Raw genomic sequence first — 16,699 nt, 5'->3', positions numbered from 1 at the left:
CACCACAACATTAGGTACAGCGACTGACATTTAGTGCAACAAAAGATGAGACCTAAAGCGCAGTTTTGACCATGTTCATTTGGTAATGAACATTTTCTACGTATCATCCAAGGTCACGGAGACGCTGAAGCTAACTCTCACCAGAAAGGTTTGCAGCCAAGTGTGAAGTGGTTGGGATGGGAATCAGCACCTCCAAATCTGAGGCCGTGGTCCTCAAAAGCTTGTCAGGGTCGAAAATTAGATCCTGCCCCAAGTAGGGGAGATCGAGTTCTTGGGGTCGTGTTCATGAGTAAGGGAAGATGATTGGCAGATTGGCGTTGCATCTGCAGTGATGCGGACTCTGCATCGGTCTGTCATGGAGAAGAAGGAACTTGATCTCTCAATTTACCGGTCGACCTATGTTCTCAACTTCTCACCCTCACCCACGGTCATGAGCTGTGCTCAAAAGAACAAGATCACAGATACAAGCGGCCAGAAATGAATTTCCTCCGTGGGCTCTCCGGGCAGTCTTTTAGAAATAGTGTGTGAAGCTCGCTCATTATGGAGGGGCTCAGAGTAGAGGCCATGCTCTTCATCAGAAGGAGCCAGATGAGGTGGCTGGGGCATCTGGTTTTGATGCCTCCTTGGTGAGATGTTCCGGGAACATTGCACCAGGAGGAGGTCTCGGGTACAACCCAAGACACGATGGAAAGACTTTCTCCAAATCCTGTATGTCTATAAATGATTCAACCAATTACCGATGAGAGCTTCACCTGTGACGCTGTAATTAGCACATTCCCAAGTGTTTCTAAAAAGAACCTCGGCACACCAGACCTTCATGTCAAGTGCAACCTGACCCCTGATGACATGCCAAAGATTCAACCACAGACCAAAGTGCTGATCATCAACAGTCTGAAGAGTGAAGACCATGTCCACTGCTAAGGTATCTTTATTGTATCCAAATATCAAGCGGAGAGGATAAGAAAAATATTAGAAAAATATTAGACAAAACTGGTGATGTCTATGACAAGCCCAAGTCAGTTTGAGAGGACCATTTCTTGCTTCGATAGTCTGCAGCTAGCCCATTTTTCCACTGCAGCGGAGCTATAGGGGAACCCGTCACCAGGAACCCCATCTACAAGAACAGCTTCTCAAATTTGCTCACGCAGTGGTCTCCGTGGAAGAATTAGTGCTCACAAATCAGCATGACACAAAAGACAACAAAAACATTGTCTCGTTTTGGTTAAGGCCCACAGGCTGCAGAAAGAATGGATGGTGGGAAAGTGGCAGAAGAAGGATTTTTTCTGATGAATCATCCAATGAATTGCATCCCATTTGCCGCAAATACTGCAGAAGACCGTTTGGAGCCTGCATCCAAGTTACCGCACAAAACTGTCACGTTTGGTGGCGCATGAATCATGGTTTGGGGTTACATACAGTACTGGTATGTGTGAGAGATTTGTAGAGTGGATGAGCAATTCTTGAGCAAGATGGTGCTCCTTCTCATACTTTAGGTTCCACGTCAAAGTTGCTGAAAGCCAAGAAGGTGAAGGTGCTCCAGGATTGGCCAGCCCAGCGAACAGCCATGAAGATTGATGAAGCAGGAGGATTGGAAGATGAAACCAAAGAATCTCGAGAGTCCCGCAAGGCTGCTTTTTTTTTTTTTTTTTTTTGCCATTCTGCGCGACTTCATCAACAGGTGTGTGGATGCAGTCCTCCAAGCTCAGAGGAGTCATATGTACACCCATGTATAATCTATCTATCTATGTATCTATGTATCTATCTATCTATCTATCTATCTATCTATCTATCTATCTATCTATCTATCTATCTATATCCATCTATCCATCTATCCATCCAGTGTGCATGTGTTGTGTGTTTGCAAATAGAAGCTAACGCACACCTTTGTAAATATTGAAGGAAATACCACGCGTGTGTTTAGATTTACCGTAGTATTAGTAAGTTAAAAACTTGCAAAAAATCTACAGTGCAATACTTCATAATTACATTAGAAACGTTCCGGAGAAAAGAAATGGCTTTTTTTTTTTTTCTTCTTCTGGGCTTGTTTTGCACGACACCTGCGGGCTAGGTTGGGTACTGCATCCATCAGGATGAGGTGAGCTGTCAAACTCATATTACTTTTACACGTAATGCTGTCTTTTATGCAGAAAACATGCATATTATTGCTATAAATGTGCCTCTTCTTAACTCGCAATAATATGGATATAATTGAGTAACCGTTGGCATTTCAATGTAGTTTAAGCCTCTGTCTATATATTATGTAGCATTTAAAAATAACAAGTGGCTGGGCCACGGTGAGTGACACGAGGAGCGTCAGGTTGCCGTGTTGGTGCAGGCGGAAAAGCCGCGCAAATGGGCGCCTGCTTTGGGGCTCAAATTACGTGGAGGCACGGGGGCGCTGCACCGGGGAGGGACCGCAAGGAGCACTCCCCTCCCTCTCCTCTCTCCTCTCTTCTCTTCTCTTCTCTCTTCTCTCTCACTTCTCCCTCCCGTCTCCCTTTCTTTCATCGGCGGCGCGTCGCTTCCAACCCAAGCAGGCAGGACGCGAGCGTCTCTCGGCCGTCATGTTGGCCAGCAGCGGCAAGTCACCGGTTACCTCCGCCAGGGAGCCCAGACCCAAAGTGGCCGAGAAGACCGCAGATCCCATTCGGAGGCTCGGTAAGTCCCCTTATTTATTATTACTCACCTGTTAATGACTATTTCATTCAGCGCCATTAACTTGTGACTAACTCAGAATCACTCTGAAAAACTCCAGTCTCTTTACAATAGTTTTTGCTTTTGTTTTGGACATTCCTGTGCAAATAGTGCAAAAGGGCGAAGAGCATCTGGGAGACCACCTGCACGCGTTGAAATGTTATACATTTTGCGTAACATAACCGATATAACACAAGTTGCTTACAAAAAGATTGGAAAAGGAGATCCAATTCGAAATGTTGGTAAAAGTGTTTGTAAATATCAAAGACAAGTCGGTTGTATTTTTGCAACTTTCTAAGACACTTTAGATTACAAGGCGGTTTAGTGTCTGCAGTGGTTTAAACTATCATGTTTTGTGACCCACATAGAGTAAATTGCCTTTTGATATTTACAAAAAATGAACATTTTAAGTTCTTTGAAAAAATGTATCGGGTGTTTCAAAAACATGTATGTGTTCTCTGAAGATATTTGATGTTGGAGAAAAATGTTAAATTCTTTAAAGACAAAATAGTCTTTATATGAATAAAAATGTGGTAAGGTTTGTCTCCCGAGTCTCAGTCTGAGACCATCCGGCTTCATAAAGTACATTAATGCAGACTCTTAATTTCAGTGTTACGGTAGCTTCACTAAAGAATTGTTAATTAATTAATTGTCTTTGATGTTGACAAAAACATGTATCTTAAGTCCTTTGCAGACGCTAAATAGCTTTGTACAAACACATGAGGTCATTTGAAGGCGCTAAATTATCATTGCTGTTTACAAAATGTGCGTTCTTTGACGACTACATTGCCATTGTGGTGTACAAAAACATGCCCAAATTGTTTTTCATGTTTTCAAATGTGTATGAAGTTCTTTGAAGACCAAATTGTCTTTGATGCTTTACAAAAGCGTTTTTAGGTTCCTTGAAGCCTCTAAATTGTATTTTGAGGTTTACAAAAACATGTATGTCAAGTTCTTCGAAGACACGAACTTGCTTTTGATGTTGACAAAATGTAAAGTTTTCATCATGAAGTGTCTTAATAGTCTTTTTGGAATCAAGTAAATTGTTTGATGGTGAAAAACTATGATTGAAGAGTACATTGATTTTGTGGGTTACAAACACAGAACTAAAGGTTACTTGATGTTTGCAAAATATGTGCGTCAAGCTCTTTAAATGCTCTAACCTGTCATTGATGTTGACAAAACAATGTAGTTAGTTGAAGACTATAAATTGTCTCTGAAATTATGTTAAGTACTTTGAGGATTTTTAATACTTTCATGTTGACAGAAGCATGTATGTTGCCTGACGCCAATTACATTTTTTTTTAGGTATGTTATGTTCTTTCAAGACTAGAATGTCTTTGATGTTGACAAACACTGCAGGTTCTCTCAATTTAGATTCTCAAATTGTCTTCAGTGTTTACAAAATGTGTCTCTTTAAGTTCTTTGAAGACTCTTGAGTCGAAGTTAAGTTGGTTTGCAAACAATCACAAGACCATTTAGTCTCTTAATTGAGCTAAATTGAATTGAAAGAGTCATCATTAAAGCTACTAAACGACATGATGCTGGATGGTCTCTTGAGACAAACAGGTGGTCTCATAAATTTGTTAGGCACTCTGCATTTTATGTCATGCTTAGCTGTAGCAACATACTGACGATATGCTGCGTAGTGCACACTTGCCACCTGGAGGTTAATCCAACTCAGGAAGCCCTCATTTGATGAGCTGCCAGATAACAAGCACTGTAATCTAATGGACAATACGTATGTGTGGGCATAGGCCATCTTGAACGGGGGGATGGGGTGGGGGTCATGTTTTTATTCCTCTGATTTCACCGTTGACACACCCAGCCCACATGCAAGACTACCCACATAAAATAGACACCTGCTTAGCTACAGGAGCACCTGTCAAGACCCCTTGAGGAGTGGCTGGATGTCCAAATAACTTTTTCGCAGCATGTGCTACCGTAGTCCGTGGGGAGGACTTTTTGAATCACACTTTTAACACAAACACAAAATGCACTTGCATCCTGTGAGGTTATGTAGTTAGACATAGAGGGCTTATCTGCGAAAATACAGAGGCGGCGATGAAAAAGGAAGTTCATTGGCAAACTACACCGGCAATGTTTTAAGGCCCATTTTGACCATTCTTAACCGTCATACGAGTGCAAAAACAATAGTATGCCACCTTCACTTTATTGAGAATTGACAAAGACATGATGCGTAATTTGTGTTGCAGAATTATAATTTTTTTTTCAAACATTTAACTGTCCTACCAGTGTAAACATCAAATACAATAGTAGTCTTAGTCTTCTATTAGCTTGACATACTTGTTTGTAAAATCAAAGACCATATAGTCTTCAATGAACTAGACATACACTGTACGTTTTTGTAAACCTCAAGTACAATTTATTCTTCAATGAACTTGATGGACTTGTTTGACGACAATTTGTCTTGTCAATGAACCTATTGTTTTTGTAAACATCAGAGACAGTTTAGCCGTCAAAGAACCCAACATAAATGTTTTGCAAACATCAAAGACAGTTAAGCATCTTCAATGAGCCGACGCGTTTTTATAACACACAAAAACAATTCAGTCCTGTACATAATGTTGAGTAAACATCATAGACAGTTTAGCCGTCAAAGAACCCAACATAAATGTTTTGCAAACATCAAAGACAGTTAAGCATCTTCAATGAGCCGACGCGTTTTTATAACACACAAAAACAATTCAGTCCTGTACATAATGTTGAGTAAACATCATAGACAGTTTAGTGTTCAACTAACTCAACATACATATTTTGTAAACACTGAAGACAATTTAGTGGCCTTTAATGAACCTAATGTGTTTTTGTAGCCTATGAAAACAATATTGAGTCATAGTTGATGCTTGATTTTAGTGCTTTATTTTTTTCCCCAACAATTGTGGTCAAATTATACGACTCAGAGGTCGCAATGTATTCAGCACAGTCTTGGACAGACATAAAAAAGCATCCATAGTAAACAATGTGGTATCTTTGTGTTGTCGGATAGTCAGACTGTTTGTCAAATAATGTTGAATTGATGTCTCAAAAGTATTTTTTTGTCAAAATGGCTCTCTATTGTTGTACTAGAGCGCCTCCAACTACCGGAGACAAATTCCTTGTGTGTTTTTGACATAATTGGCAAATAAAGATGATTCTGATTCTGATTATGCATGCCCATTCGCATTCTAAATAAATGTGTAATAGCTCAGGGCTCGTCAGTGGAAGTGGCGACTGCCAGCCTAAGCTGGAGTTTTATGCCAACATCTATTGTGCTTTAGGTACTCGTGTGTGTGTGTGTGCGTGGGTGTTTGACCTCAGAGCTGCTGCTGGCTCCTCACAGTATGTGGAATGCAGTGGATAATAAAAAAAACAATATCCAGCCGGTGGATTCATTTCTCGCAAATCCAATGTGCTGGTGATCTTCTTCCTTGAACTTTGACACACCTCTTCCAAGCTGTGATCTGACTCGAGTTGAGTGTTCAAGTCTCCTGTAATGATTAGTCAGAGTTCACAATGACTCCCTGACAGTCACTTTGACGTTTCAAATGAAAACTCACATGCTATGCAAATCAACATCTGCCTAATATACCCTGTGTTTATATGGAAGCGATCCAATTATTCCCCTTTGAGAGTAATACATGTCATCTTTGGACATTTCCTGGTGCCTACTTGGTGGCACAGTGGAAAATTGTGGAAGATGATGTATGGATCTTCTCAGGGTAGGGCCTTTTTAATTAATAACCAATGCAGACTAAAAAAGCAAAACTTGGCACACTTGTTTTGTACATTTTGAAGAAAGAAACTTTAAATATGTTTTTTGTAAACATAAAGACCATTTAGTCTTCAAAGAATGTAACATTTCTTCGTAAAAGTCAAGACAGCTGAGAGAACTTGACACAGATATTTTTGTAAACACACAAAGAATATAGAATGTAGAAGTCCTCGATTTACGAACAAGTTCCGTTCCTTTGCTGGCGACGTAACCCGAATTTCCGCGTAAATTGGATTTCACCGTTAAAGTCGAAATACTTCTGTTATGGGTAGTGTCCCGCGTGATTGTGACAGCAAGCTCTGTGTGTGTGTGGGCGTGTGCGTCGATGTGTGAGTGAGGCGGGACTGTGAAGGAGGAAGGAGTGCGCGCAGGTGCGAGTGTGTACAGTGGCAAGTGTAGTGACGGCGACCGGGGAAGAGTAGCGATTAGCGGAGGACCCGTTGACGTTGAATGTGCAGAAGAGCTAATAAAGCCATTAAAGCAGCAAATCGGTGCTTCGTGCCTTTATTGTTGCCGCCACCCAGCTCAGCTGTGCAACGAGAGAAGGTAGTTAACCCCGAGGAGGACAACCTCGGCCCTGCGTCTCCCGACCACGGTCAGGTGACCGTAGCGGGAAAGGTTAACACTTCGTATAAAGAAACTAAGATACATTAAAATAAAAAAAATAAGATGCTGTACTTATCATTACTCTGCTGAGTGTGAAAAAAGGAGGGCGAAAAAGGCAAAGATACTCCTGGGGCAACAACACAGACAAACACTATGCACTAGCTAAGCAGAAACACTATGGTGCTGGGGACAAAATGGCGGACGAGGCACGGACGTCGTAAAGTCGAAACGTCGTAGGTCGAGTACGTCGTAACTCGAGGACTTCCTGTAACAGGTTTTGTCAACATTGAAGACAATTTAGTGTCTTTAGTGACCCTAACATGTTTTTGTAACCTCAAAAAACAATTTGGTCTTCAAATAACTTTATATACATGTTTTTATAAGCATTAAGGACAATTTAAAGTCTTCCAAAGATTGTAACATGTTTTCATAAACGTCAAGCATTTTTTTGAAAATGGAAAACAAAAACAATTTAATCTTCAAAGAGTGTAACGTACATGTTTTGTAAACTTTGAAGACAATTTATCATTGTTAATGATTCTAACTTCTTTTTGTAACCCATAACCAACACCTGAATTTCCCCTATGGAACATCATCAAAGGATGATCGGCGCTTATCTTATGAAGAGAAATTAGTCTTCAACAAATGTAAGATGTTTTAGTCTCAGTCTTCAAAGAATGTACATACATGTTTTATTAAACATCAAAGACAATTTTGCATCTTCAATAACCCAAACATGTTTTTATGATCCACAGACAATTGAGAGTCTTCAAAAAGATGTAATATACATGTTTTAAATTAGAATCAAATACTGTTTAGTCTTCAAAAGTGTCAGCATGTGTTCAAAAGTGTTAGCATGTGTTTGTAAACGAAGACAATTTAGTCTTCTCTCAACTCGACAGCATACTAAAGCCCCCCCAAAAAGATATTTATTTGCCAGACTATATTACGTAAGGTCCTCTTAGGGGCTTGAAAACTAAAAGACCCCCCCCCCCCCCCTTGTTTTTAATATTCACCTTGCTGAGACTTCCTCCGGCCGTTCTCCAGACCGGACTTAAGCCAGGCAGACAGCTGCCCTAGTTTCGCACCCACCGCGTCTCACGCAGGCCCAAGTGCCACAGCAGCGGTATCAACGACACCTTTAATTTGTCTATATTTATGCAAGTGTGCGATCCTTTGGCCCGCCAGCTCCGGTGGCGCTCCCTATACCGAGGGAAACCTGAACCGGGCCTCAGGCGGAGTTGCTCCGGACCGTGCTCAAGCTATTACTCATGTGCACCCGATGATGTTTTTCTCTCTCACGTTGATCACCCTGCTTTGGATGTGCCAGTGTGGTTGCTAGCCAGCCGGCATGTCTAAGAGGGGGGGTGGGCGGTCGGTCGCACACCAAGGGAGATTCTCTGCAGCCGAGCATGAAAATAAAGACCCCATAGCTCTGCTGCCTCGACACCATGGTCACCCCTCCGTTGCACGCTCTTTTCAAGAGTAGCAGCCCATCGGAATGTGTTTATTAGGACAGAAAACACCACCAGACGCAGAAGGGAACATACAACATGCACAAAAGAAATAAATACGACGACTAGAAAAAAATAATTTATATGCTCAGTCACCCACGGCCACACGCTCAATTTACGCGCGCAGTTTTATGATTAATGCAATTGCTTGTCACAACAGTTTTCCATTGTAACCTGGGCCCTGCACAATAGAAATTCACAAAATGGCTAGAAATAATATGCAACAAAAAAAAAAATTCGACCACATTCTCAGTGGAGCATTGAGGTGCCCCATTGCAATTGCTCCTCTCACCGGTTCTTATTGTTAACTGCCACCTTGAACAATAGAAATAAACAAGAGTCACTAGAAATGATGCAAAAAAAGTCCCTAGCATTGTCGTGCACAAAATATACATGTGCTATATGATTTATGCGATTAAGTCTCCTCTCGCCAGTATTGCCACCTTGCACAGTGGAAATCAAGACAATGCCAAAAACCGACGGAACCGAACGATTAGAAATAACCCATACAGTAAAAAAAAAAAAAAAAAGGCCACAGGAGGACTGGTCACACACAGACAGATACGCATAAGGTACATACTTGTCCTAGGATTAATGCCATTACTCCTCTCGTCAGTTGATTATGATCATTAATGATAACCACCACCTTGCACAATAGAAATAAACCCAACAACTAGTAATAATGTACAAAAAAAGTCGGCAACACACTCTGGCACATGAGTTTGCTCAATATACACATCCTGTGATTGCTCCTCTTGCCAGTTATTCGTGCTATCCGCCACTTTGCACAATAGAAACCACACAAAACTGCAGCCAGAAAAGGGGCTTTGGTACAGTGAGAAATGCTTTGCAATGTACAGTGTTGAAACACAGGCCGTGGCTGTTTGGCCAGCTTAACGTTGGTGTCACTGACCTGCAAGTTAATGTGGGAATGCCTCGCATGTGGTAACAGCTTGGACCGAGCGCCTGGCAAGGGGTTGGGGGCGGGGGGCGGTTGTTTGTGTCCATCGGGGCGAAGAAAAAGGGGATGGGGAGCTTATTTCTATGAAGCCCTCCAAAGGAGTTAGTGTAATTAAAGCGTTAGAATGCTCCGGCCTTATCCAAGCGTCTCACAAATCTAGGTAAGACGGAGCCACCAGGAGTTATGTGACATGGGAGTGCTCTGGAAAGACTCAGGAGCCTTTTCCTTTTGTCCTCGCTGCCATTCACGCCGGCAAACAGAGCGGCCATGCATAGCCGAAAAGAAGCAGGCCTCCTTAAGCGCAGCTACTGGAAAAAGCTTGCTAAAAATGCAGCTTTTCCCCACGCAGGATGTGTATTTAAAATAAAGAAACGATAAAGAGTCCACTGTGTGTGTTTTGAACCTTTGGAACGAAAGCTGCGTAAACACTCTTTTCAGTTCCAAAATCAGATAACAAAGGCGCCTTTGTAGGGACAACACTGCAACACTTAATGTGGAACCCAATCCAGTCCAGCACCAGATTAAGAGTTTTCCTATAGGAAATCACATTTTTTATCCCAGCGATCATCGGGCAGGAGGCGGGGTACACCCTGAACTGGTTGCCAGCCAATCGCAGGGCAAATACAAACAAACAACCATTCGCACTCACAGTCACACGTACGGGCAATTTAGAGTTGTCAATTAACCTACCATGCATGTTTTTGGGATGTGGGAGGAAACCGGAGTGCCCGGAGAAAACCCACGCAGGCACGGAGGAATAATGCAAACTCCACACAGGCGGGGCCGGGATTGAACCCCGCTCCTCAGAACTGTGAGGCAGACACTCTATAATCAGTCGTCCACCGTGCCGCCCTTCTCTATTATATCATAATTAATTAATTTGGTAAATCACTGCATTTTAAATTTAATTCATTTTTTTCTTTATCAATTACTATGCACTATGAATCTGTTCATTTACTTAGTTTTTTTTTAGATTTCTTGAAAATGCCTGTTTTATAGAATTTATTAATTTATTCTAATGTATAATTTTGTATTATAGTTTTCTTTATTACTACTGTATAATTACTATATTAGTGCATATTAGTACTGCGCAAACCAGGACTGAGATGTGTGTGTACCGCTTTCCTCCGCCGCCGTGAACTCCATTTCCTGTTCTACGGTTAGCATCATAATTTCACACCATTGTTGCCTTTGATTTGACACCTTTTGTTTCAACCCTCACTTTCTCCTTCATAGTTGTTGCGAAATGACCTTTCCTTTATCCCAACCCTCCATGTTTTCTTTCTTTGTTTTTTTTGCATGTGGAGTTTATCGGTGATTACATTTCCATGCGTGGAGGCAGAAGTCGTTCATTCAGAGCAGACGTTGGCGTCCTAAAACGTTAATTCCAGCCCTCGTTTTTCCTTGGCCGGCTCCTGTCCCGCCGGAGACAAATAAATCTGCATACAATAGTGACTGATTTACACTCGTCAGCCATGTGTTTTGTGGCCTTTTCTGGCATTTCAATGCAGAGACTCTGGTGACATAAACATGTTTTCTCCTCCCGGCGTCCGAAAAAGCTGGTTATGTGGCACCTGGGTTACGGCCCTCTGCTCCCTCACTAAACCACGCTGCAACAACTTCACAAAAAAGTCTTTATGCCACTCCAATTTTGGGGATAAACATAGTCAATATTTATGAAAGGTGGTGTGTAAATGTGCATGTTTTTACAGCAAATATACCATTCCAGCACAGATATTCCCAAACTGCGGTCGGGTGCCGAAGTTTGCAACGGTGTTCCGGTTTAAAATTGTATTCATGTAGTTTTTTTTAGGCTTGAATGTGAACACTTCCTCTGTTGAACTCCACTTGATATTTTTTTTTAAATGTGATTTTTTTTTTTTTTACTTGAACCCCAAAACTAGCCCAAATGATGATCATTAACATCCATAAAAAATGAACGAACACAACTTTTTCGTTTATTTATTTATTCATTTATTGTTTTCCAAAAGAGAATTCTTTTTTTCGAATGCTAACGTTACGCTACTAACGTGAGGACTATTTCGTGTGTGTGTGTGTGTTTAAGGTCTGCTGGACAACGAGGACGTGCGCGTGATGATGGCGGGCTCCAACATGGTGAAAGTGCGCTCTCCAAGATGGCAGAAGAGCCGGAATTTGCGCCTGCTGGAGGACGGCCTCACCGTGTGGTGCGAGTCGTCGAAGAGCTCCCGCAAGGCCAAAGCCCGTCAGACGTGTGAGTATATCACCATGCACATTAGAAATACATAGAGCTACAAGAAATACAAAGGAACCTTGGTTTTCTTATGCCCTAGTTTTCGTATGATTTGGTTCGCGCTTATTTTTTTCGTCTTTTGTACTGGTTTTCATACATCCGCTCAGTTTTTGTGCAACAAAAAAAACAACTTTTGATTAATCCATTCATTTCAAACGATGCACGTTCATCTGAAGCATTTTATAAGTTGTGTATAAAGGGCTCAACAGGCAAGTTTTTTTTTTGTTTTGCTTTTTTAACAACTCAAGACAACAACCCTCCCGGTCTGCTCTGCAACACTCAGGCAACATTAACGTAACGCATCCTGTCAAAAGTCTAGACATTCAAAACTAAAGCATGCAGTATAATAACAATTGGACAATAACAATAATTTTCTTGGACCACTTGGCTTATTCAACAGTCACAGTCATTAAAATAAAGCACAAAATAGTTTGAATCCAACTGTTGGATAAGCCACCCTTGGTGGTGAAACTGCTCGTACAGTTGTCAGTTTTATTTTGTAGGCCTGGCTTTTGAGAGGATGTGTTACATTCATGTTGCCTGAGTATTTCCGAGCAGACTGGGAGGCTACGCCTTGAGTTGTTAATAAAAACTTGCATTGTGGGATACGCCTTGTCGTCTGTTGAACCCTTTTTACACAATACGACAGAAAGTTCCGCGTGCCAGCCATTTGATAAATGGGTGAGAAACATGATAGAAACAACTAATTGGCTCCCCTTTCTCCCCTCCTTGCTGTATGTGCCATCAAGAGTCTTCAAAAAAGGTTATAAAGTGACGTTAAATGTTCATTTGTCCACTTCATTAGTCATTTATTTCACACTGTTTTTTGTATGAAAAGTCATAGTTATTCTCTATAAAATGTAATTTTGGTAATATTTTGGTAGGTAATTGGATTTACATTATTTCCTATGGGAAATATTGCTTTGGTCTTCGTACGCTTGCTTCGCTTTTAAGTCAGACTTAGAAAGGATCAATCATGAAAACCGCGGTTCCACTGTAATACACAAAGTCAAAAAGTCCACCGCACACTCGCTGACAGATGAGCAACGTACGAGTGATACAATTCATGAAGTGGCTTCTTTTTTATGATAACCTCCACCTGGCACAATAGATATAATCCATAGAGTTGACAACAAGGCTTGGAATGGCCTAGCTGTGGGAGTATAATACACCCCATAGAGCGTGAGGAGGAAGCGGGCATGAGGAGCGGTCCGGAAAAAGGGAGAATGGAAAGTGCTCATGCATAAGAATAGCCCGGCAACAATGAAAAGGTTTTCATGCAGAGGAAACTGAAGCCATATCAGAAGAGGTGAAAGGGGATCCCCCCCAAGGATAAAAGTAGGATTGTGTTATAATAGAGTGTAAAGGTGTACCTAATCAAGTGTCCAGTGAGTGGATGGCACCAATAGACATTTTGTCATTTACCACTTGCGTTTCTATGGCAAAATATCTACAGGTACATCTTAATAAATCAGAGTATGGGAGAAAAGTTTATTTATTTTCAGTATTCATACAATTGGGAAAGTACTTAAAGTACAGATGGTAAGATGCTATAGTTCCCATTTATCTCCAATCTCTTACACACCAAACTCCTCCAAGCATGCCTCTATGGAGCTTTTCAGATGATAGTGCTCGTCTCACCACACGCAGATATGCAGATGGGTGTGATGTGACGGCCGCATTCCGGCGCGCCGGCTCGATGTGACACCTACATACGTACGCACACACACACGCGCGTTACTTTTGTCACGTACCCGTCAAAAAACACAACAAAGTAAAGCGAGGTAGTTTTGAAGACGCTTCATGAGATCAGGGGAGAGAATGAGGTTATTATGATGACAGATTGAGTTTACACACAGCAGCCCTCGCAGGTCTGAAGTAAATACATATATGGAAAAAAAGTATTAAGATACAACTCAGTACCAGACAAACGTTAGGAGGCACATTCACATGCTATTCAATGAGAGTGAGTGTGCAAACGTGACATTTTCCTTTTTTTGTGACAAAATGTGATCTTTTCATGGTAAAAAGTAGCATTTTCGAGTCAAAGTATATTAGATCCATGGCTATAGCTAGTGTTTTCTGGCAAAATAGTGTTTTATTAGTCAAATAGAGCATTTATTTGGTAAATAGTAGTTTTTGTGGATTAAAAAAATTGCATTTTTGGGGGGCAAATTATAAAGTTTTGACCGCATAATCTAGTGTTTTTGTGGTAATGTATTGCATTTCATGGCAAAATATTGTTTTTGTAGAATAATATAGTGGTTTTGTAACACGGTGAATCATTTCCATGTCAAAAACTGTCTTTTTTTTTCAAAATATATAGTTTCCATGGCATATTCTAATTTTGCGGGGGTTAAAATGTTGCATTTTATTGCTAAATATTGTGTTTTCTTTGAGTAATATAGAGACTTTGTGACAAAACGTGTAATTTTCATGGCAAAAACAAACTTCACTTCCTGGAGATGTCCAATCCTTTTGCCCATAAAGCATGTGCATGTGCATGTGCTTGTGCGTGCATGTGCCAGTCTGACCAAAATGAGACATGAAGTCATTCCCTAGTTGACTGTGTGGAGCAGCAGAAGGTGAAGCGCATGCTATTTGCCATCAACTTACCATGTGCCCAGTGGAATTTATGATTCCCTAAAAAATTCCTTTGACACCTGAACCTCAAACCTTTCTGTCCTGGCTTATTTTTGCTTGCAGCCAAGACGCTATTGTATGTGACCATATGCCTTCTCTAGTCATTGTAATGTCATTCATTTTGACTCCTCCGTCTCCAGTCGCGGTGACCGAGGTGGAATGCGTGCGCGAGGGCTGCCAGTCGGAGGCGCTGCGCCGGATCTCGGGCTCGGTGCCGGACAGCCACTGCTTCACGGTGGTCTTCCGAGGGGCGCGCAAGAGCCTGGACCTGCTGTGCCCGTGCGAGGACGAGGCGCTGCGCTGGGTGCGAGGCCTGCGCACCCTGAAGGAGCGTGTCGCCAACATGACGCAGAAGGAGAAACTGGACCAATATCCTTTGTGGAAATGTTGCGCAGATTCGATGTCAACAGCATAGTATCTTTTAAGACCCTGTAATGTGAATTCAGAGATTAGTTTCAAAATACAGTATCCATGTTTGAAGATAATTGCTGAAAATATGTGCTGAGATGTGGAGACTGTAGCGTTGAACTGTTTTTCACCATTTCAGTTTTGGCCGTGACTAAAACACCGCCCGGTGACGCGCTTTGAGTGAGTCGCCCCTCCCACTATATAAAAACTTGAGCGGCTTCGTTCACATCGACGGTTATCCGACACAATTGCGAGTTCCTCAGTTATTATTACTTGGCACATTTCTACCACTACAGCGTACAGTTAGCAAGCGAGCTAGCTATGCCTACACCATCAAAATGAAGGCCACAATTTACAGAAGAGCTCGGTGTTGTTATTTCAATTCCCAAGCGAGGAGGTGATGCTGCGGACAACCCCGCCGCCGGTCCGGGTGTAGGCTTAAGAAAAATGCTAGATGAAGTAACATCCATTTTTCACGTCGTCGTATTGGTGTTTGTTTGACAGCTGAGCGTAGCGTCGTTTCATCGTGATTTTTCATGATTTTGAAGCCTCATTTTATTGTATATACTTTATATACTAATTTGGCAGGATTGTGAACAACACCCGTCTCTGTGGTGTGTTCAATTTAAAATTCAATTATTTTCCATGTTACAGAGACTATAATCTTATTCATTTTTTTTTTATTTTTTTTTTTACATTTTTCACCAAGCTTTCCTTACTTTCAGCATCTTCTCTATCTTCATGGACAACGGTCCACAGCTTAGAATTTCTTTTGAACACCCTTGAATAGCATAATGGCCTTCATCAACTCCTTCTGCTTCAGGATAGTACATAATGAACTACACTTGTACTCCGTCGCCAATTCAACTATACATGCAAACCTCGCTCATGTTTTTCTATGATTTTAAGCTTTAATTTAATAGTCATCATCCGATTTTTCTTCTCAGCATTCACTTTCGTATGACCTATGGTTAGAAATAAGAAATTTAGCAAAATACCTCCACAAAAAGCAGTAAATACAAGTTCAAAACAGAACAGATACCCAATGAGATCTAAATCTGTCCCTGTTTACACAAAAGATAAGCAATTCGTTTTGCTTTTGTTTTGTTCCCTTACTTTACTGTAACAAGAATGAACTGAACCGTGACGTTAAAACTGAGGAGAGAGAACAGTGAGTTTTGGATTGCTTTATATAATTTCAACATTATAACCAGCAGGTATAACAAGCTGCGCAACCATAACTACGATGTGGCCCGTGATGGAAACAAAGTCGTTAGCCTAAGAGCATAATCGCCGAAGTAATTTTTTTATGTTTTAGAAAAAAAGAAAAAACACGACAAATAAAACAAGCGTTAAGTTTCCTCGATTCAACTTTTGTGGATTACCATGACCTGGATGATTTAAGAATCTACGCAGACGTGAAGGAAAAAAACACCATTTTAGCAAGCACATTGGTATTTTGTATACAGTAAGTTATAAATGACTTGGGCAATTATACTATTAGGATAGCAAAGTTTGACACGCTGCCTTAAGGGACAAAAAGAAATGGTGTTTGCTTTCTACAAGGTCATATTCTTGACTAAGATGTCATATTGACATGGTCGGTCAAGCGGTCTTTTCTGTCCGACCCACATTGTCTTGATTATCTTCCTTAATCCCCTTTCCCTCCACTTGGATCCGCAGCTACCTGCGGCGAGCGGATCAGAACCAAGACGGCAAGATGAGCTACGACGAAGTCCGCCGGCTGCTGCAGATGATCAACATCGATCTGAGTGAGCAGTACGCTCGCTCTTTGTTCAAGGTCAGGGGGGATTCAATACAGTAGA

General features: G+C 41.4%; 1 protein-coding gene across 4 annotated transcripts in view; it reads left to right on the top strand.

Moving 5' to 3' along the window:
- The window catches only part of plcd3a (phospholipase C, delta 3a), a 30,435-nt gene that overhangs the window by 2,354 nt on the left and 11,382 nt on the right, over positions 1-16,699 (top strand). The window contains exons 1-8 of one of the 4 annotated variants that reach the window (XM_061748595.1): positions 113-922; positions 1,228-1,423; positions 1,494-1,678; positions 1,841-2,095; positions 2,538-2,658; positions 11,616-11,783; positions 14,606-14,879; positions 16,557-16,674. In XM_061748595.1, the coding sequence (XP_061604579.1) occupies positions 2,565-2,658; positions 11,616-11,783; positions 14,606-14,879; positions 16,557-16,674 (654 nt within the window). In that variant the 5' untranslated portion in view covers positions 113-922; positions 1,228-1,423; positions 1,494-1,678; positions 1,841-2,095; positions 2,538-2,564. Of the gene's footprint in view, positions 1-112; positions 923-1,227; positions 1,424-1,493; positions 1,679-1,840; positions 2,096-2,264; positions 2,659-11,615; positions 11,784-14,605; positions 14,880-16,544; positions 16,675-16,699 lie in introns of those variants that run through there. The other 3 variants (XM_061748593.1, XM_061748594.1, XM_061748596.1) reach the window with 3 other exon arrangements.

The sequence above is a fragment of the Phyllopteryx taeniolatus genome, chromosome 16 (genome assembly GCF_024500385.1).
Source record: "Phyllopteryx taeniolatus isolate TA_2022b chromosome 16, UOR_Ptae_1.2, whole genome shotgun sequence".
Classification (NCBI taxonomy): domain Eukaryota; kingdom Metazoa; phylum Chordata; class Actinopteri; order Syngnathiformes; family Syngnathidae; genus Phyllopteryx; species Phyllopteryx taeniolatus.
Note: the sequence above shows the minus strand (reverse complement) of the source record. Positions and strands in the feature narration are given on the sequence as shown.